Source organism: Centruroides vittatus, unplaced genomic scaffold (genome assembly GCF_030686945.1).
Source record: "Centruroides vittatus isolate TY-2023 unplaced genomic scaffold, ASM3068694v2 contig_742, whole genome shotgun sequence".
Taxonomy (NCBI): Eukaryota; Metazoa; Arthropoda; class Arachnida; order Scorpiones; family Buthidae; genus Centruroides; species Centruroides vittatus.
The window spans coordinates 1,299,710-1,323,172 of record NW_027122478.1 but is presented as its reverse complement, the minus strand read 5'-3'; the positions used below and the strand labels follow the sequence as shown (position 1 = coordinate 1,323,172).

Here is a 23,463-nt window from a genome sequence, read left to right as displayed (position 1 = left end):
TTATTTTTATTCTTTGTCCCGTAAAGTTTATGCTGCCAGACGTCCATTTTTATATTTTTATATCAAGTTCTTAAAATAGTAACGGTGTTATTTTCGTCGTAATGATATGGATTTGGACGAAAGATATGATATAAATGAAATTATTTCGTGTTTTATTTAATATTCTTAACGTATTTAACGCTGATATTAACCTGTGGATGTTCTAGAAGATACGTTACTACGAAAGCTTACAAAAATTACTCTATATAGCCTATTGTTTAGGGTATTTTAGAATCTATAAAATTAAAATTTATACATTCTTAATTATATTTACATACAAATTCAACTACTTAATCTTACCTAAAGTCATGCTATATGCTGTATTATACTGTATTAATTTTAATTTCTTAGGTATTAAGTAGTCTATCTCCAGTACACGCCCTTGTATTACGGAAGTAAACAGCGTAAACTTAAATATTCTACATACTGTACGATGCCAAACTAAGAAATTTCAAGTATTATATATGTTTTTAAAGATAATAAATTGATTAAATATGTCATTGAAAGATATTTATAGCAATAAATCGCTATAAAAAGGAGAAATGGAGAAGATAATTTGTTTTGTGTAATGGTGAACAGAGTATGGTTTTGATACGGTTGACTTTTGGAAACGGACGTTCACCTTTAAATCTTGTATTAAAAATTGAAAGATATTTTATAAATAAAAACTTTATCCATTATTATAAATCGTTATCTAATTTCTGTACACAAATAAATATTATAACGAGAGCTCGAGAGGGATGAGATGGGGCCCTTGTAAATCTCAAATGTAACGTTCGTCCATTACTGAAAGCCATAAAAATGCACGAATAAAAATAATATAAGTAAAATGTGAGTATTTTTTCACGTTTTCAAAGATATTCACGAAAAACATACAGAATAGAGCGAATATAAACCATTAAAATAAGGTTTGTAAGGATGTTATAGAAGAAAACGAGACCTTTAAACTGTAGAAAATGTCAAAGTTTACATTATTAAGAATGATTTTTGGCGTAAAGAGCCGTGTTTGGATGCGAAATTTAGTTATTAGTTAAAAAGAATGTAAAACGTGAAACACGATATTCTCGAAACGTAACGATTGTTAAATGTTTCTAACGGAATAAGAGCTTTGAAATGTAGGACACGACAAAAGAAGCAAAAACGTCCATCAACAAAAGGTTTGGATAAGGAAACGACCATTAAAATATGTTTATACATAAAGTATTTGAGAATTTTATGCAATTAATTTGAACATTTTACACGAGAAAACTTTAGCAACATTTACACCATCTGATGGCAAATCATATGCTAAATCAGTACATTTGTATACAGTTAATAAGGAAACATTTTCGTAAAATTTTTACCCATTAAACTATAAATAATGTTTTATAAAAGAATTTAAATAAAAGAATTACGTTACTTAATTAGGCATATCTAAATATAAACAAAGTACATTAATTTCATTTGTTTAAAATAAACATATTTTATAGTTTATAAGATAATTATTTCTTTCTTTCTTTTTTTCTTTTAAATAAACTAATTTGGGATTTTAATGGCTTCATTTATTTAAATTTCTCCAAAGTAAAATATTGAAAATGACGAATTTTAGAGTGTAAATGAACTTATTTCTTCTTAATTATGAAAACGTACAGTAATACAGTCTAACCTCCGAACGACGGCCACAAAAATGGCCGTTGTTTGGAGGTTATTTTGTGTGTATTTCGAAGAGAAAAATGGCCGCCGCTTACAAGTGGCTATCGTTGGGAGGTTGCCGTTATTGGATAATTAAAAAACTTATTATTTTCGATTGTTTTATTATTATTTTTGAATTTTTTTTTAAATTTATAGACATTCGAAATGCATCCTCGAAGCGTTATAATTGCTGTATAATCTGATGATGATGATGATGTATTGTTTTCATGTAATTCCACAAATGAAAGAGGAAATAAATTTTATTAAAATCGGTATTTCTACAATAGGGATGCATAACTTTTGGCAGCATTTTATTAAATTCTTTTAAACAGGCCTCAGAATTGCAGCTAAGATGTATTCATATAATCATTATTGCTGGATTTGTGAGTTAAATGCAGATGCATCATACATATTTAAATTCAAATAATATTGAGTAGGAGTTTTAATATAAAAATATTTGACCAATATCAGATGGCAATACTATTGTGCACCCTTGCTGTACAACAAAAGCAGTAATGTAAGTTGTCGACCCGTGTGCTTTACAGAGGAATTTTTTAAATATTTTTTTATTTAAAGCTTCGAAATTTTTAATGTTTTCTTCATTAAAATACCAATATTACTATGATTTAAATCAAAAATTAAAGCGATGAATATTAATAAATTAGCAAAATGAAATTATAGTTACATATGGCCCAAAATATTACATTTTTATTTAAAATAAAACTTTGAAATGTATATATTTATATACAGTATATTACAATATAAATAAAATATGCGATATTTCAAAATTTTACATAAAATAAAATTTTATTATGTGATATATATACCTATAGACCCGTCGGAGGGAAGTTGGGGATTTTTCCACAAGCCCAGAGAAAACTCGGGGATTAGTAGCGGTTCCTACCATAAAAACTAATGCTATTTTTAACTAACAAAATTAAATCTTTAAGGCTATCTTTTAATAATAAAAAAAATAGAGCAAAATGAGCCCGCTAAGGAGCAAGAGGGCACACTCTATCCCTGTCCCCGTATAAATTCTCCACGGTCCTGTGTATATATATCAAAAGTTTACACCTATACACGCATGTTTTAATACTTAAAACATTAACCAAACAAGCAATCTTACAAAAACATAAAATGGAATAATGTAAATATATTACACGTTGTCTCTATTGTAATTGTTCACTTTCACGTTTTATTGCTTCATTAAATTGCAACAGTCTTTTCAGAAGCCAGAAAAATTTTATTAATCCAATATAAAACTCCCATAAATTGCTATAAATTCCTAAATTTAACCACTCGTTCTGCTTTTATCAAATGAATTTCCACTTAGTTGTCATCGCTGATTCAAAGAATATACGTAATTGATAATTACTATTATCTTAAGTACGGTTGAAGGCATAAAAAAATATAGCTTATTTATCTATTATTGTCGTAAAGATGCGTAAGAATTTTCTTACAGAAAGATCAAAGTTCAATTCTCGTACTGAATGAACTCTTCCTATCTCTTTTTTCTTTTCATATCCTTACCTTTCGTGTAATATAAGAAAAACATTACTTAATTACATATTTTATGCAAAACGAATCTGATATTTACACACATTTTATATCGAATTATTAGTAAATATACTCATCTTCGTGTAAAATATATTTTTAAGTGATTATTTACATCGTTAAGAAAATAAATTGAGGGAGATTTACTCTACTAAACGAGAGAGATTCTCTCTTGTTTTCTGGGATGGAAGATGCTGCAAATTTGATCCGAATTTTAAATCTTAATATTTTGCTTATTTATTTATTTATTCGACGAAGAAAAATAAACGACAAATATAAAAATTTGAGCAGAATCATCGAATTTTTCGATGCCTGTACTGAATTTAGAATTATTTTCGAACCTGGAGAGAAAAAAATCGATTGAATGCTTTGACCAAGAGAGAGAGAGAGAGAGAGAGAGAAGTATTGGCAATTACAGTAAAGTAACTGGACGAGTATATTACAGAATTTATTTTTAGAACGAAATGTCACCCTAACGAAAATTGATTTTTAATATTCGGTTAGTAAGATTGTTAATGATTGGGTGATGATGTTCGTGAGTGGATGAAGTTGTTAATGAATAGGCAAAGATGCTCATGAATGGATAAAACCATTAATATATAACTGCTGAAAGTGTTGGTGATAGATATTCGTGAATAAGTGAGATGTTTATGTAAAAATGACGCTTAGAAAGAGATAAAAGATCAATAAAACAGTTGATATTCATAAATAACTAAGCAGTCGAGTTATTTAATGAATATTTTAACTCGATAATTAAAGGTATTTGTAACTATATAAATAATTGAAAATAGAATGTTATTCGAGGAATGAGAATATTCATTATTTTACTGTTAGAAATGAGACTATTAACAGATAATTAATATATGAAATATTATTATTTTTACTTATAAATGATTTTCACAACAATGAGCTTAATTCTACTCAAAATAATATGAAAAAAAATCACTTTTAAATAAGAAAAAATATACTCTAACTATGGATAAATCTGTGCAAAAGTATATACATGTAGTGATTTAGTTCACAAATAGAATATTTATCAGACACAGCATCAAAAAAAATGCCAGCGTTATGAATAAAAATACAGCAGAGGTAAAACACACGTGAGACTGTTTATAATATTTTTGAATAACATTCATTAATACGCGAAAATGTCTGTTATTATTGATACTTTGATGATGAATAAGTAAGTATTTAGAACTGGCACACATGATTCTTTGAATTTATTCAAGAGTAATGGAATATTCTAATATAAATGAAGATATTTACGAATAAATGAGGTATAGAAATCGGCAAAGAAGTTTATCAAAACGTTAAAAATAAATAGAAACTTCAAAAATTAATTTTTTTTTCCTTCGTTTTGAACAACCTGCTCTTAACGTAGAATGTTATTTAAAGTTTAAAACAGGAAAATTACCTTTTACATATGAATGAAAATAAGAAAAATGTTATAAAAAAAGAGCGTTAAATTAAGGACTGCGAAAACATTTTAAAAAATGTAGCAGTTTGTCTTTCGAACACAGAAAGAGAAACTGCTTTGAATGGAGATTTGGAATTACACAGTGAGTTGCATCCATTAAAGAGCGTGGTCACGTTAATGTGCATTTTTACCATTCCTCTCCCTTTCATGCAGTAAAAACTTAGTAGCTACAACAAATACATATATTTTTTTTTTAAACTTTTACACTTATTTAAAATTAACCGAACTTAAATATAATACTATAAAAGTTTAATTTTGTAAAATATTTTGATGAGGATACTTATTTTATTTTTTAAATTAAAATTTTCTAGTAGTAAAACAATAACTAAAAATCATAAAATATATATGCAAATATCACGTTAGAGAATATTAAATCTAAAAATAACCTGGTCATTTATTTTTTAAATAATTTTCTAGTAGTAAAACAATAACTAAAAATCATAAAATATATATGCAAATATCACGTTAGAGAATATTAAATCTAAAAATAACCTGGTCGGATTTAGTTCGAAATAAGTTTTTTTTTTCTAATTGGTTCCTATCGGTAGGCTAATTTAAATATAAAATTTTACAAATATTTTCATAGTCTAGAGCCGTCCATTGTACAGTTTTTGACAGCTTTGGAGCCTCTCCCTCCCAGTGGCACGTTATAGTTTCGTAGGGCCCAGGCGAATTTGAATTAGGGAGTCCCATGTATAGTACAGTGTTGACTTCAGACATTTTTCATCGGGGTATGTTGATAGGAGCCCCAAATAATTGCCTTTTTTTGTCCGTAGGATGGCACGCCACTGCTCCGGCCGTGTTGTGTACAATGATGTATAATTATAACGGTAAAGCGAAAGGTTCATAATTATTTATTACCAGTTACAATGATGTAATTTTGACAAACTCCCTCCACTTTAATTTCGTGTACTGTACAATAATTCTAGACCCCTAACATTGAAGAGTTTTGCAAATATTTTTTAACCAATGGTTTATTCACGTGACTAGTAAGTAGACTTAAAGAACAAAGAATAAACACGATCCCCCTCCCTATTGTGTACAAATATGTACTTTTCTCGATCCCCTGTCTACCTGAAACAGTGCATATTAATATAACTAATAAACGGGCTTCCCTATAATATATTTATGTATTCTGAATTAAATTAATATGTACCGTATATTAATTAATGTAATTATTAAAACAATAGTATTATGAGTGAAATTTTCTCTCAAAAAAAAAGAAACCTCAAACATTCTTACGACTTTAACAATGGGAAATTAAAAATAAAGATGAATATTTATGACACATGCATCATTCGATACAGTAATTAATAAAGATTCAACACGGAATGTATGTATTAAAAAATAAAAACTTGGATAATTAATTTAACAGACATTTCTTTATTCATATGAATTTTCAAATATGGAAATTTATAAATTCATTAAATATTAAACAATAATAATATATAAAATTTTTATAAATATGTATATATATTCAGTACCTGTCATAGTAAATTTTATGTAAATCCCGTCTAGCAAATTGACGTTAGTTGGATAAACGTAACGTCTTTAGACGGGGATTTGGGTACTGAAACACAAAGTAAAGGGTCGTGACGTCGGAAAACCGTTCGCTTTATATGGAGAAAATGGAAAACAAGCTATCAGCACAACGTAAACAAGCCACGAGATAAGCTCCATGCAGAATGTATGTCAATAATTTTACAGCAGATTCGATAGCATTTCTTCTACTTCACCCCTGTAAATATTTTATCCTCAGCATTTCTCCAACTCATCTTAAGAATATATTTCTGCATTTACCACTATCATACTGATATACTTGAGTGCTTCTTCCAGATAAGTGCTAAGTATCAACATTTCATTCGCATTACTCGGCTCATTTATATATAAAAGAATGTTGTCATGGCAATAAAAAAAAAAAAAAAATGTAAAATGATAAATTTAAATTATAATTATCACTAATTAAAAGTGATAAAACTGCCTTAAATATTACTAAAAACAGAATAAATTATACTTAATTATATTTAAATTATAATCAAAAATTAAATTAAGGTGAGCAATAATGCCCTTTTGAATAATGTAAGCAAATATTATCGATAATTAACATATTCTGATTAATCATAATTAAATTAATATTTAAATATGTGTATTTAATTATATTCTTCGCATAATTGAGTTATAATTGCGTTTAATTAATTATAAAAATAATAAATGTGATGATGTAGTATTGAAGATGTGAATGAGAGAAAATAATTTTATAGAAATGATTATCGATTATATTGATTGTTGCTATACTAGTACTTTAATTGTTTATCGATAATTGTTCTCTATCTATTTTTCTCATAGAAAAGAAACCATATTTGAGATTTATCGATAAAAAATTAAACATTAAAAACTAAAAACATACAAAATTACTCGAATACACCAAAATATTATATTTAATTAATCACCTAAGGGCGAAAATTGATTATATATATCGAATTTAATACCTAATTTAACCTTCAAAATTAATCAAATATCTTATATGATAAAGTTTGAGATCTTTTAAACAGAATATAAATACATTTTTTTTGTGATTTTACTACGAAATTTTGTGTATTAAGGAATTAATATAGTTGGCCCCCGATTTAACCGTATAATTGGAGAAAAAAGATGTGACTCTTGCCGAAAATCTGTTAAATCGAGGTATTTTGAAAACAAATACCCTATTAATAACGTTGTTTTAGTCACGTTCCAGAGTTTTATAGTATAAAACTATGCTAATTATCAAGTACGAAATGTATTAAAATGTTGTTACAACGTTATAAATACGGATAAAACATAATTATTAATGTACATTGAGTAATTTACACTCATTAACTCGTTAGCCCAACCTTTTAAAACGTGCTCTATTCGTCAATAAAGAAAAGATTCTATAGTCATTTCCTTTAAGACGGAAATTCGTTAAATCGGGGTCTAAAATATTGATATTATTGGTTTATTGTTTTAATTTCCAGTGAGTTCTGTTATTATTGTTATACAGTATATGGAGGAGGCTTTCCTTGCCATAAAGCATTACATTTATTATGTAAATAAATGAATAGAGCTTATTATTTTTAAGAAAAAAAAAAAAACATTTCTCCCATTGTATAATTAAAGTAGTAAAGTTTCCAAATTGAGTAGAAAGCTTTTAGTGAAATATTTTATATCTAATTGTTTTCAACTATAAACTAATAACGCATCCATCCACTGTTTAATACTCTGTGCCTTATATTTATATATTATTATAACTTCAAGAATATTGTTATTGAAATTCCAATAAAAGAGAATTCTTATTTTTATTATCAGTAGAAAATGTCTGATGTTTTCAATTTGATAAAACGCAATTTTCCACTAAATGCCAAGTATAGTGTTTCAAACTTTTACTTAAAACATATAATGCTGATGTTTGCCAGATTTTAACGTTTTTTTTCGAAAATTTCCCCTGACAGCTTTGGCAGAGATTCAACATTTTAATATCTCTACACAACAGAAGTCTAAATAGTTTTTATTCATTTATTATTTTTAAATATAAACTCTTTTTAATGACAACTGAATACAGATAATCATTTCCACTGAATGACCACTCTTTATTAACCAATGTGAATTTATCTAAATGGTTTTTAAGAAGTAAATAATTTTTATTATATTTATTTGGATGGGGGGGAAAACCCTTCTCATTCATATAAACTTTTTATTATAAATAATGGCATTTAAGTAATATTAATGTTACAATGTCTTGTATAGGCCTGTATATTAATATAACTCGTTCTACGGTAGAAACATTTATAGTTTTTGAATTGTTTTACAGTTTTACAGGATAATTTTAATTATAATTTCTTCACGCTTTAATTGTAATTAGTATACGAGATAATTACGTGGAGAATTATAATTATAATTGCCTTACTTTATTACAATTACATACCATCTTTCATTAAAGAATTATGAAAGGTAATGCATAATTACCTGACATCTTTAATTATATTTAATATTTATGAAATATTAATTAATCCAGCTATAATTATTCAAATTAAATTTATATATTTTACTTTTAGAATTTCATTAATTTACTTAATTACAATTTACAATGTTACTCAAGTTTTGTTAATTAAATATATAATTTTTATTAAGCATATTTAACTGTAAAAAATTTAATAATTATGTAAATTATATAAACATGTAATTCTATTTTTATTCTTTTAAATGATTTACACACAATTCTACTCTACAGGAATCATTTAAGTTACCACGTAAAAATGGCTTGATTAACACTAGTGAAATGTCATTAATGATAAAATATATAAAGAAAATGTCTTGCAATTAGTGTTATTATACGAATCGATGCATTAATTTAGCGATATTCGATCGACTTGTAAATTGCAAGAGTAATTTACAAGAGTCGACTTTCCAGAAGCAGTTAAAATGTGCGTAAACTGTAACTAATCTTGAAAATGCCTGTATATTAACATTTATTTACTGCCGTTTCTGTATTTTAATAGAAGGCTGCTGTATTACCTTTACATATACACAGTATATAGGACGAATAAGACAACTTTATAAGTCATTAATCATTATTAATAGTTGCTGACTATCAATCTTCTTCGCCGTGTTTCATTCGACTGAATGATGAGTTTAATTCACCATTCGAAAAAGAATATTTTTAATACGTGTTAATTAAAAAATAAAATATGAAAAAAATCAATAATTTTCGACCCTTTATGAAGCAGAAGAACACTTTTATACAATACAGTCGAACCTCCAAACAACGGTCATATTTATGTTTACGTCAGTGTCCGTTGTTAAGAGGTTAACCGTATTTTAAAAAATTTTACGTATTAATTTATTATTTTTATGTATAAACAAATTAGAGACATAATTACATATTTTTTTAAAAGATAATTCGGTGTTATCATGGAAAAATTGTCAGTAATTTAAGTGTAAAATGTAACACCTGTTACATTCGTTCATTAATGCATATGTAATTTGTATTTTACAGACCGCAGCTCTTCCCATTTTCCGTTTGCGTGATGAAGGAAATTGAAAAAGTGTAAGGAGGAAAAAGCACAAGAGACAAATGTTAAAAAAATCAATTAAAGACATCATTAAGATTATAATCAAGAAAACTGTTATCAAAATATGTAAGATAAGATCCTTTGAAGTGTCTTCAGTTGTAGGATTTCTTCAACATAAAAAAAAAACTCCAGAAACTAATTTCGATAAGATTAAAGCAAAAATACTCTTTTTCTTCTCTTTTAATTTTATAATTAAATGAAAGTCTGACTAAAGCTTATATTCAGTAACTTAATTTTGTTTACTTCCTCTCTAAATTAAGATTTATTGAAGAATATATTAAAAACTATACCTATTTTACTTACAAAATAGGTGAATATATTATAATTTAAGTTAAAAATTACGAAAAGTTTTATTTTTTTTTAAAAAAAAGGTAATGTTGCATTAATATCTTGCCATTAATTTTTAAATTGAAGACATGACACACCAGAAAACAAAACTGAAGACACAAGAATCAATAGAACGGTATTCTATTAATATTATTAAAGTTCTATCGTCTATTTTTATTTCTCAATTATCCTGTTGAAGAGATCTTTAAAATAATAATAAATATAGAGCACATTGTGAAATACAGTATACAGAATTAAATAGAAATATATAGAAAACAAGTGCTAAATTATGAAAATACCTACAATATAATAACTACCTGTTATACAGCAGCAATAGAATCTATGAAGCTTTAACTATAGATTTGAAATAAACATATCTCTATCAAAAATAATTAATAAATACCGAAATTTTAAAAGATACAAAGTGAATAATACCAACGACACAATGGGTTATTAGTCTTGACACATAGACAAATGTTAACTAAATTGAACGATGAAATTCAGTCAATAAATTTTAATAAATAAATATAAACATAAATGCTTCTAAAGCGATTTAAAAACGAAACAAATTGAATATTTTAAACCGTAAAGTTGGATTTAAATCAGACGTTTGAAGAAAGTAAAGCTTCTTTAAATGATTATTTATTTATTTATTTAGTTTTCTATCTGACAATACATTTCATCAGGAAATTGTTTTGAAGAAGAAGGACAAATTTCACTTCTACAATCATTTCTACAGTCAAAAGATTTTAAAAAACAAATAAAACTAAAGATATTCAAAATGTAGATTATTAAATAAAGAAGAAAATGTTTTTACAGTAATAAAAACTCTGAATTTAATGTCATAAAATTAAATTAATTCGGTTAAAAATAGAATTTTTATTATAATTTTAATTTAAGATAAAATGTAATTTCAATTATTGAATATGGAATTGTTTCATACTTCCTCCTTAAGATTTCCATTTTAGATACAAAATATATTCAAATATCTCGGATAAAAATGTAGTAAAAGTGTAATTTATTCAAACTTAAATATATAAATTTAATAAATTATTTCGAATTATTACTGATGAAGTATTTTTTCCCCCGTTTTCGCTAATGTAACGCTGGATAAGAGATTTGAAACTAGCATTTTATTTTGTAACTCGGAATTCATTCATCATTCGACTATGGTAATTTTTCATTGATGTTATCCAAGGCACTTCCGGATGTGAAGAAAATGATACAATACAGAAAACGTTGTTAAAGTAGCGCAGAAAATAATTTATCATCAAGAAAGATTTATATTGATGATGGAAGAAGACCCTTTAAAAAAAACAGAGATTCTGTATTAAATAAGATTTAAAGGCTCGTTTGTTGTTAGCACACTTCAACATTATATCAACAAAGCCTTATATAGGCAACACTTAAATTTTTACAATGAAAAATACAGCTGTATTCTTAATGCTGTGTAATGTAAATTGCTCTCATTATTTGTCCGTGGAAGAAAACTCTGTTATCTTTATATATTACTTAGTTCTTGTCGTGCGATAATTATAATAAATACATAAATATAATAGAAAGGTTTTCAGTAGAGGATTATGTTTCTTTGAGGCCCTAGAGGCAATTTTATTATAAGGCCCTTCTTATATTAAAACGGCTTCAATTTATGAGTTATGTCACTGTTCTCGCTGAGGTGAGAAATACACACTTTTTTATACGTTCATTACACTTTTAGTTGCATATTATCTTTTTACTACGTAATTTTTGAGGCCATTTGAAACGATGGGGCCCTAGGCACTCGTCTAATGGGCCCCATAGTCTCGAGGCCCACTAGTATTAGGTAATTCGCCACTGGAAGCTTGCAATTAAGACGAGAGTAGGCTAAACGAACTGCAATTCGATACTACCAAGCAACATCTTGTTAAAAGATATTTTCTGAAGGTTACTGTAACATATGTTCTTTAGCTGTTTACGTGATAAGGACGTAAACATGGTGGCAAATTATTTCAGCCATTACAATACACGCTATCCATAAAAGAATACATGCATGTAATCAATGAAGGGCATTACAGAGCTGTGAAAATGTAATGCATAAAAGAAAACTAAGCTCTACAAAATAGAATTCATAATATATATTTTCTAGAATGATTTTAGAGTGCATAGTCCAGTGATTAATATAATAAGAGTAGGCTCATTGTATGCTCAGATAACATTCATTACGTGCATCTTTCACTGATCATATGCAAGCTAATTGAACTATCGATTTATTGGTAACAGGAAGAGGGGAAAAATTACATAAGGAAACGTTTTCTTCGTTAATTTAGTACATGCCCGACTTTTTGGCGCATACATTAGTAACATTCGCTTACAATATACGCTTTACTAGCTGATAGCTAGTTCGTGACTCAATAAAATTACTTTAGGATTCTCGTATTAGATTGTCACGAGTAAGTAGAATCATAAATTCTGAAGATCAATAAGAAATATTCCAAGAAAATATAACTTAAAAAAGAACCTTGAGATTAAATTACACGGAAATCTTTTAACTAAAATACCATCTAGTTTTGGTAAAGATGTAATAAAAATATGACATTTTATACATCGAAAATATGCCTTATCTTTCTTTTTACGTGTAAAAAATACTCCCTTTGAAGGATTTGGTTTAATCACTTTCTTAATCCATTCTTATAATAAACTAAGGATCAGCAGATTTATTGTCGAAGTTTATCCTTTAAAAGTCGATATATTATGTAATTTAGCTGCAATATAACGACGTTTAAGAGATAAATTTCTCATTAAAAGTAAACTAATTTCGATATATCGAATGTACTAGATCTGTAGAAAAATAAAACATGAATCTATCCAAAAGTAGAGTTTATTTTTAAGATATTTTTCTTTTGACATTTTGGAGACAATAGAGCATTCATCAAAACTGTCAATGACAGATGTTAAAATGGAATTTTAAAAACTGGAGTAGTATTGACGTTAAAATTAATCGCATAAATCGAAATATATAATCATTAATTTTTAGATTTAGTGGAAAAAAAAGGTAAGCTTCGGATAATCTACCAAATTGATGAAAAATAAAACTTTTATGTAGATCATAACTAGACTATTTCTAAGCTATTTTATAACCCCAAAAAAAATTATCATAAATCGAATGAAATAGCTGCAAAGTGTCTATAACCGATGAAACAGATGCAATTTTATCGCTTCAACCAACTGATAAAATTGCGTCCGTGCTTATAATAATTGCTCTATTCTTACAATTACCAGAAATACAAATTGTTTTTCGTATTTAATCAGTACTTGATGAACTTACAAAGCATATTATATGCGAAAATAACTCAAAATTAATTTAATAATAATAATATCCGCGTGTAGTTATAATAATCAGAAAGTTTAATTTATCGAGTAGGATGAAAACTTCTCAAATTTCTACGTATTAAATTAATATGAAAGGGCATAAAAACTTGAGCTCGTTACGCGTTACATCCAGCTAAATATAGAGAAGATATGAAGTTTAGACAGATTTTTATAAGAAATTCTATAGTTTTTCTCTTTATTTTTCCAGTTTCCAGCTATAGAAACTTGTAAAATTAAGATTTATTCCGCACTTAACATCAATTGAAGACTTCTGTTGAATTTAGTTCGGCCGTAACAACTTAGCTATTCATTTATACTTATGTAACTTATATTTACATAGAAACTGGAATGAGTTTTACATCAAAAGATTTCTAAAAGAAAAGTTTAAATATCATTATTTGACAGGAATAAAAAGAAAAATTGCTCTCGAGCGATTTTTTCTGTATTTCCTTTCTATACAAAAACTGAGTTGTGTTCTAGGAATAAGAAAGATGTTGAAACCACTTCAACTTAATCTTGTGTAACGTAGCAGGCTCCTGCTTTTTTTATTGCACATCTCAAAGCACTTTATTCAGTTAAAATCAAATTTAAAAATAAAATCTGCACCGAAAAGATAAGAAAAATAACCTAAAAAAATAAAACGAAATGTATTTAATTTTATAACTTAAAATTAAAGATTAAAAATCTCGTATATATTTTTTCATATTTTACTTATCAATCTATCCTCAAACATAAATAATTTATGTAAAAAATAATAATATACTGGTTTAAGTGAATATTTAAAAAAATGTAATTTAACATTAGCTCCGCCCAATATCAAATTTTTGGCACGTGTGATGACATTTTGATTTAGTTTTTCTGAAAAAGTAAACAGCTCTAATCAATCTAATGGATTTTCGGCGGTCTTTTTTTATGTTTATCTTTTTAAATTTTCATTAACTCACGATTTAACACACGCGGCGATAAACTATTATCTTTCAGTAATTGAACGCAGAAAAATTAAAGTTAATTTTTGCTAGAAATTTAGGATAAATTCTTCAATATTTTTTTTTTTCCGCGTAAAATAGGCGATTATATATAAAAATTATTTTAGGTAAAAACTCAAATTTTGTGTAACAATTTATGTAAATAAATAACTTGTAAGATTTCGGTTATATAAAATATTATTGATCAAACACGGGATAATTTTTTAGATTTAAATGTCGATAAAACGTAGCAACGCAGTCAAACGTCATTTTGACACTTTCAGGCCTCGTGAATGCGACCGAGAAAAGAAGCGAATAGTACATTTTTTCTCGGTTCTGCGGAGTAAATAAACAACTTTTTCTTTAAATTAAAGTTTAAAAAATTTCATTTAAAACTTTTATAACGATGCGGCTACTCAGTCACAAGCGATTTATATAAGTAGGAAATAGGAAAAAGTAGTGACAAGATAACAATGCACGTTCCTTAAATGCAGATATTTAAATCATTCTTATGACTTTTTTTTTTGAAATTCACAAAATTATTTTACAATTTGCTTTGTTCATCTATTTATTTTACTTTAAAAAATATATTTAGTATTTTGCATCAATATTTACTTCATTATACTTTGTAACATATTAATTTTTATAAAGTTTTGAAAAACTTAAAACTATCCGAACCAATTTCTTATATACGGAAGCTGCATGAACCCAGACTGTAACCAACAAGAAAATCGAATTTTTTGTATGTGATATTTGGAAAAAAAACTGTAGAAATTTTCTGAAAACTTAGTTTAACGAAGAGAAGCCATCTTAACCTAAATCGAGACATAAATTTCCTTTTAGATCAATGACTCATTGATCCAGTCCGTTGTCTCGACAACCATACAGTCCCAATAGGTTTCTTAAATGAAGAACATTGCCGAAAAAATCATATGACAGAGTATAAAAAAAGGAACAGAGAGAAACGAACTTGTTAATCGACGAGATGATGTTAACAAGTAAAGAAAAAGGGTCAACTCACCTGTATGGAAAAGGCTGAAGAAAATCACAGTACCTCCGGCAATGTACAGTAATGTGGTTATCATCTTAGCGATTGTCCGACACGTTTAATTGTCAAGATTTGTAATTTTTTATCGTTTTGGTTTGGATAAATTTCTAGATTCCGTTGGGACACGGCGTGTTCACATAGCACCGACCTTCAGAGTGTATCTTCCTGAAATCCCAGCACTTTTACGCATGCTCTTTCTTCAATCGATGAAGCTGCTGTTACCTAGACGGGGACGTGCATCACGTGAATGTATTTATCACAATTAATAAAGTGATGGATTCTCATCCCCTTTCTATGCTCCTGTTTGATCCGATAGACTCAGTAAAACTCCCATTGCCGGTTTTTTCGCCATCGCTGTAAAGTTTGACACTCGGAAAAAGAAAAAAAAAAATTCTATTTATTGAACACACTCCAAAATAGAATTTTTTTCTTCTTTTAGAAGGAATTCGAGTTTAAAAATTTACTGTGTTCTTATATCGTGTGAATTCTTCATGCGAACTATTAATTCTCTACCGTTACGATAGTCTATAAAGACTTATTGAAAAGATGATATAAGAAGTGAAAACGGGAATGTTTTTGCCAACTTTTTCTCTTAGTAAGAAAGCAAAGAGAACGATGTAAGTAGTTCAACCATTAATCTAAACAGTCTTTGAAGACTAGAAGGAGCCTTCTTAAGTTGTTTAGTTTCTTGGAGATACTTTTGTGTTATTACAAAGTTCTATCCCGTTTTATTCTTCGTAAGTAGCCCATATAATCTATTTCTTGAGGTCTTTATGTCAATTTATAATTCGAAATGTACCGAAATAATTCACGAGAAGGATTTTGAATTAATGGCGTATTAAGAGAAATTTAATCTTAATTTTTACCATACAAATTCAAGTTTAAATATTCTACTATTACTTATTTTAAATGTTATAATGTTAAGATAACTGCATTTTGAGTTAATCGATCTCATCACACATCAGAGTTTAGGCTCCAAGAAAATTGATTTTTGATTAATATTTCAAAAATCTCATAATTCAAATTTTTTTACCATCGCATTTTTGACTCAGGAAGAATTTAATCAGTTTTAATTTCAACATTTTTCAAGTATTTTTTTTTTTTTTTTATGTTTCTATAAAGAAATATTCCTCTTTTATTTTATTATAAATTCTATTTTCAGATCAAAATACATTCAAATTCATCACATTATTAAAAAGAAAGTGGATAAGTATTTTTCCCCCAAATCTTAATTAATAAGGGTTAAATATGAATTATTATTTCATTTCATAATTAATAACAAATATGATGAAAATAAAAATCTATTTACAAAAACTAAAAATGGTTGTTGCTAGTTTAATATTTGGTAATTCTGAATTAAATATTTATTAAAAATGAATTTTTAAAATAAAAAAATTTATAGATTTATATTAAGAAGTGTTTTCTTTTTTATTAAAATTAAATTCCTCTCTTTAATCAGATTTATCATAAAAATAAATAAATATTAATATTTCTTCTTGATTAAACATTAAAACTGTTTTTATTTGAATAGTTCTTTTGAAAAATTTAGTAGAAAATTTTTCTTTTTTTGGGGGGAAAATAAAAATTTCTAGTAACAAGAAAATTTTGTAAGTAATATTTGAATTGTAAACTGATGTCAGATAATAAATACCTAAATATTTTTAAAAAATCTTATGTTAAAAATATCAATCTCAATAAAAATTGATGTAGATAAAAGTATGCAGAAAATATAAAATTTATGATAGCGATGTGATGTATTTTCTTTTCCAGAAAACAAAATTTCAGCACAGTAAATTTATCATCTAAGTTTCCTTTTTAAAATAAAAAACAAATATTTACTGTCATTTCCTTTGAAAATATTCATAATTCAAATAATTCAAATCTAATTTTATGTGATTTCTTTTGAAATTAATCACCAATTAATACCATTAAATTATGGCATTGTAGTTAATATGGTCAAAATTAAAACAAAATTATATATGAATCAGAATAGGTGTATCTAAATTATATATTGTTAAAGAAACTGACTTATATTTTGAAATTATTATTGTTATTAATCGAAATTTTAAACACATTATTGAAATTTTATTAACTATATACATTTAAAAACATAAAAAGTACTTATCAAATGGGAAATTTTACTGCTTAATGTATCAAAATTTTTTCTTTAATATACTTTCTCAATACTGTATGTAAATTATTACAGAAAAAGTTATTAAAGCTAATCTTTTAATGTTACATTCTTGTTTATATTTACTATAAACTGTAAAATTTCTGTTCTTTAAACATCTTGTGATTATATTGCGTGTAGCTAAATTGCTTTGTAGATTTTATACTGTCCAAATTTTGCCAAAGATTTGTCACTAATTAGTATTGGCTAACACCAGTAAAGATAAAAAAGAAAAAAAGACCTAAATTACTTAAAGTCACAAGAGATTGTAATCAGAATTTAAATTGGCTTAAAAGTTTCTTATTAAAATAACTTTTTTAAAACATATTACAGACACATTGAAAACAGAATTGATAAAAACAGATAAAAAATAGTTCATTTTTCAAATTTTTTTTAATTACAATCCTTTAAATATTGTTACAATTTTTTATAACAATCCCAAAAGGGTTTACAATTTAACAAAAGTCTCATATGAATACAAAATACTATTGCAGCAATACATGTTTATGAAAATGGAAAAATTTGACTGTTTGGTATATAAAATGAGTAATTTTAACAAAATTTTTTTAAACATCTTTCTTGGCTTTTATGTAATTAAAAATTATTTTTGACTGTTTGAAATACAGTATTATAAATTCAGTATTTAAAATTCATAAAGTACTGTGGACAAAGTTACAATTGTAAAATGGACATGGATGTAGAAATCTTTGGTTTCATATCTTGATCTTTTAAACAGATCATTTATATAAATATATACACAATAATTACAGAATAATTTATATATTTTTTTATACAAAATTAAATATAATTTATGTAAATAAAATAATACACACAAAACCAATCATCACTTCGTATGGATATGTATAAAATAAAAAATTGCTTAGTCTGCTTGCAAAATTAATTGCTGTCATTTCATTTATGGATAAACACAGGGAAAAAAATACCTTATTGAACTTATTGATAGTGGGTGAAGTACAGTACATGGTATAAGCACCAAAACAAAATACCTCAACTTTTTATTTGGTTTTACTATTTGAAATTTATGATGAAATGCCATTGATTTATAAAGTATTTACATAAGAATAACCATATTAATTTTTTTATAATTAGTGATTTATAAATCAATAGCATTTGCAATTATTTTCAAATATAAAAAACATTATTTTTCAAATTTTGGTATTTACATTTATTCTGTCAAATTACTTTTGCTATGTAAAAGATGGAATGATTTAATATGGAATACAGCTTTAATCACAGTTTTGGAAGATGGAATGTCTGCTGAGCAATTGGACATAACTGGCCGGATGTGATTTAACTGGGACAGATGAGCTATTTAATGATTGTTTTGATTTATGAGGCACTTATTTTGGTATAAAATTATCTTGTTGGCACATTTTAATCATGGTTATTTCTTTTATAAGGAGGGTTGAAGTGAATTAAGCAGCAGAATATAAAACTGTATACAACGTGTGCTTGAACAAGATATATATATGTATATTAGGAATGGAAAATTCAAAAAAAAAGGAATGTTTTAGAAAACTAATAAACTCTTACAAAACTAATTACACTTGGTCCCAAAACTTCAAATTTTATGAAAAATAATTGAAATAACATTAGCAATTAATATAAATCAAGAATGATAGTCAGTAGATTGTATTATAAATTTTCAAGTAGTAATTTTACCTAAATATTCAAAATCCTGTGCCAGTTCTAATATATGATGTACAAGAAAATTGAAGGAAAATTTTTAGTTTAATATATATTACTTTTTTCTTATAAAAACTGGAATTTGAAATCTAATGTGCAAATATAATAATTCTAGAGATATTTATGAAACCATTAAAGATGCAATTTTTTTCAAATGTTTAACACTAAGTAATTTTAAACCTAACTAAGATGATCTATAAGTTTTTTACAGGAATAACATTTGTAGCCATCAGGATAATCAACGTAAGTATTACAGAGAAAATTATACCACATATAATCCACATTTTGACGTTTTTGCAAACCATCTTTCTTCGGACTTGACGAGAAGTACTATGGAACTGCATTGACTAAAACACAAGGAAAAATTAAGCAATTATTTCATGTATACATATATAAAAACAAATATTTCAATGAATTATGTCATACTTACAGAAACACCCAATTCTTCTGTTTTATTCAGAAGATCATCTATTTTATCTCCTCTTTCAATTATCTTCTCAATATTCTGTGTCATTATTCCCATTACTCCATCGACTTGAGATTGTAATTGCATCACCTGATCACCTTCTCCAGTACTAAAACGAATCTGAAATATTTAAAAATTTTATAATAAACTAATATGAAGTGATAATATAAATTAAAATGATATAAAAACAAAAATATATTTTCAGTCAATAAAAAAATTATAAATTATTTCTAAAAATTTTCTGAGCAAAACAGCTTTAATTTTTACTGTTTGCTTATATTTTATTTTCTCAGTTTTTACACAGTTGATAGATTTTAACAATGAGATTTCTAACGTTAATAATAACAATGCATTTTGCATCTCATTATTTGATTTGGATCCTGTGGGACCATAGCCTGGTCTAACTTACAATTATAAACATTTAATCTTCCTTAGGTCTACTTGGGCTATGCTACTAAATAAAAATTTTAAAGAATAATTTATAATCAGGGCCATGGAGAGCAATTTCAAGTATTTTCAAGTATAAAGCTAGGTTTTCCAGAACCTACCCTATTCTTTCATTTAATGTGAAGGCTTTTATTTATAGCAATGTTCATTTTGAGCAGTATTTTCAAAATATTATAATTCAGATAAGAGTATAATTATAGCATAGTTTTTATTCTTTATTACCATCGTAAAACCTACTAGTCTGTAATTTTGATTTCAATTACTAATAAAATAAAATGACCAGATATCATCATCTTGGATGGGACTGTTTCATATTTTGATCCCATTTGTTTCATATTCTGTTCCCACAAAATACCTAACATCCACATTGTATTATTTAAAATTTTTATGAAACAGGATGACAGCTCACTGAAAAAACTCTCTCTCTCAGATCTCAAGACATGAGAACTTTCACTAAAGTTGCAAAATTACTCTCCCACACAACAGTGTGTGGAAGGAAAAACATGGTAATGCTCCAGACTTCATCTGATGCACTGATGCTCATAAAGACTAAATTTTTTATTTTTTGCTTCATTTCTTTACCATTCAATCAAAACACTCAGATACCTGTACTCAGCAGCAGCATCATGACCAAATTTGCAAGTTACAAATTTCATTTCTACAGAAATTTACTGGTATGTGCACTTGCACAGTCTGCACATTAATAAATATTAAATTGGCTTTATTAATATATCTTATTAAACAAGTCTCCTTGTATTTGGTAAGTCTGAAAAAGCTTGAATTGTTGCAAAACAAACATATATACTATTTTATTAAAATACAGTAGGCATCGATTATCCAACTTAATTGGGGACTGGGGTTGGTCGGATAACCGAAAAGTATGAAAAAATACATTATTAGTATAGTGTATTAGGCCTGGTTTAAATACTAGCCTCTCTTTCGTGGTTGAGCCAGTGCTGCCAGCTAAAACATGCAAAAATTTAACAAAAATAATATTAAAGTAGCAAGACATAACCAAATATTGTAGTGCCACATCACTAGCAAACATTTGAATTTGCCGACTAGAATGCGGTCGGTTAATTGGGGGTCGGATAATCGATGCTCTACTGTATTTATATTATTATTAACTGAAGTGTTATTTTATACAAATGCATAAAAATTATCAGCTATTTATCACAAAATTGATTGTTTCACAATTTAATTTCTCCATAATTATAAAACATTAGGTAAATAATAAATATAAGCTAATACTTCTAAAAAAAACAGAACATTTTTAAATCACCATTTGTTCTTCCATAACTGGCCCAAAATCTCTATCCAGTTCACGTTCTGATGCATATCTTGCACGAGCAATAAGACTACTATTTGAAAATCTTCTTTTAATCTAGAAAAATAACACTTTATAACTATATGAAAACACAAAATTGGATTGATTTTATTAAAAGTTACATATAATATAACATTGATATCAATCAAAAGCACTGTATATTTTGTATGAAACTATATAAAATGTATAAGTACAAAATATATTGTAGTCAAATTAATAAACAATTTTTCTATTAATTTATTAAAAAAGCTGAAAATGCAATAGAATACAAACACTGCAGAGCAATTGCAAAAAGAGAAATAAGGAAAAGACAATGAGAATCATGGACAAAATTTATTTCACAACTAGAATCAGATCTTTACAAAATAAGACCAAATGCCTTAAAAATATTAAAATTTATGAATCAAGAAATTAAAGAACCCATAAAGATTAATTGTGGTGTGACAAACGACCAGTTTCTTAATTATTATCAAACACTTTGGTCAGATCCTACATATACTAACAAGATTTTTGAAAGCAACAATCAAAATAGAATTGAATTATCAAAGGAAGAACTGCTTGAAAGTTTAACCAAAACAATAAATGATGGCATAAATGCAACAGGAAAAGCAACAGGAGATGATGGCATAAATGGAGAGTTATACAAATATGCTGGTGATAAATTCCACAAGAGATTATTAACATTCTTCAATAATATACATAACAAGCCTGTATACCACTTGAATGGAAGAAGAGTATTATACTGCTTATTCACAAAAAAGGAGATAAACGAAAATTAGATAACTACAGAGGCATTAGCCTGTTAAATACCTGTTATAAAATCTATGCTAGAATTCTAAATGAACAATTAAAACAAGAAGGTGAAAAATTTCTTTTGGAATATCAAAACAGATTCCGAGAAGGCAGATCTTGTATAGACTCAGCTTTCTCCATTAAATTATTACTAGAGAAACGAAGAAAATTTTATCTGAATACACATTTAGCTTTCAAGGCTTTTGACATAATAAAAAAACCCAAACTTTTTGACATCCTACAAAACAGAAACATACCAAATATTTTACTTCAAAATATATGCAATAATTATGAAAATAATACCATACAACTTAAGTTCAACAATGCCACTTCAGAATATAGAAAAATAAATCACGGAGTAAGACAAGGATGTCCATTGTCACCAACACTTTTTAACATCTATATAGATGACATAATACATCAATGGCAGAAAGAATATTCATTAGGAATTCAGCTTCCAAACAACATAAAATTCAATACCATGCTATTTGTTGATGATCAGGTGGTTATTGCTAACTCTGAAGATAATTTACAAAAAGGTTTATTTATCTTAAATAAAATTTCAAAAGAACACGTCATGAAAATTTCAACTGCTAAAAGCAAAGTAATGGCATTTAGAGAGACAGAGCCAATACACAGCAAAATTGTAATTGATAATACAACTTTAGAACAAGTTAATAATTTCCTTTATCTAGGATGCAATATTTCTTATGAAAGTGAGAATGACATAAATAATAAGCTCACAAAATTTCTACAAATATTAGGAATAATAAATAATACTCTAAAACCACACCTTATACAAAAACACTCCAGACAGAAATTATATAAAACTCTGGCTGTTCTGACTCTCCTGTACAGTAGTGAAATCTGGGTTCTAAAGAAGAAAGATATCAAACAATTACAGGCAGCTGAAATGAGATTTATGCACCAAACTGCTGAATATACTCTCCTGGATCATCGTCGAAATGAGGATATTTTGGAAGAACTTCACATGAGACTATTAATTGAAAAACTCTCCACATAGAGAGAAAAATG

The 23,463-nt window shown here is 26.7% G+C and overlaps 2 protein-coding genes across 2 annotated transcripts in view; both read right to left on the bottom strand.

Moving 5' to 3' along the window:
- LOC136981061 (UPAR/Ly6 domain-containing protein crok-like) overlaps nt 1-15,718 on the bottom strand; it is a 30,053-nt gene extending 14,335 nt beyond the window's left edge. The window contains exon 1 of the mRNA XM_067277338.1: nt 15,493-15,718. Within this exon, the coding sequence (XP_067133439.1) occupies nt 15,493-15,556 (64 nt within the window). The 5' untranslated portion in view covers nt 15,557-15,718. The remainder of the gene's footprint in view (nt 1-15,492) is intronic.
- A 2,345-nt stretch (nt 15,719-18,063) lies between these two features.
- LOC136981060 (vesicle-associated membrane protein 7-like) overlaps nt 18,064-23,463 on the bottom strand; it is a 41,140-nt gene continuing 35,740 nt past the window's right edge. The window contains exons 4-6 of the mRNA XM_067277337.1: nt 21,592-21,693; nt 19,827-19,982; nt 18,064-19,743 (exon numbers count right to left, since the gene is read on the bottom strand). Of these exons, the coding sequence (XP_067133438.1) occupies nt 19,591-19,743; nt 19,827-19,982; nt 21,592-21,693 (411 nt within the window). The 3' untranslated portion in view covers nt 18,064-19,590. The remainder of the gene's footprint in view (nt 19,744-19,826; nt 19,983-21,591; nt 21,694-23,463) is intronic.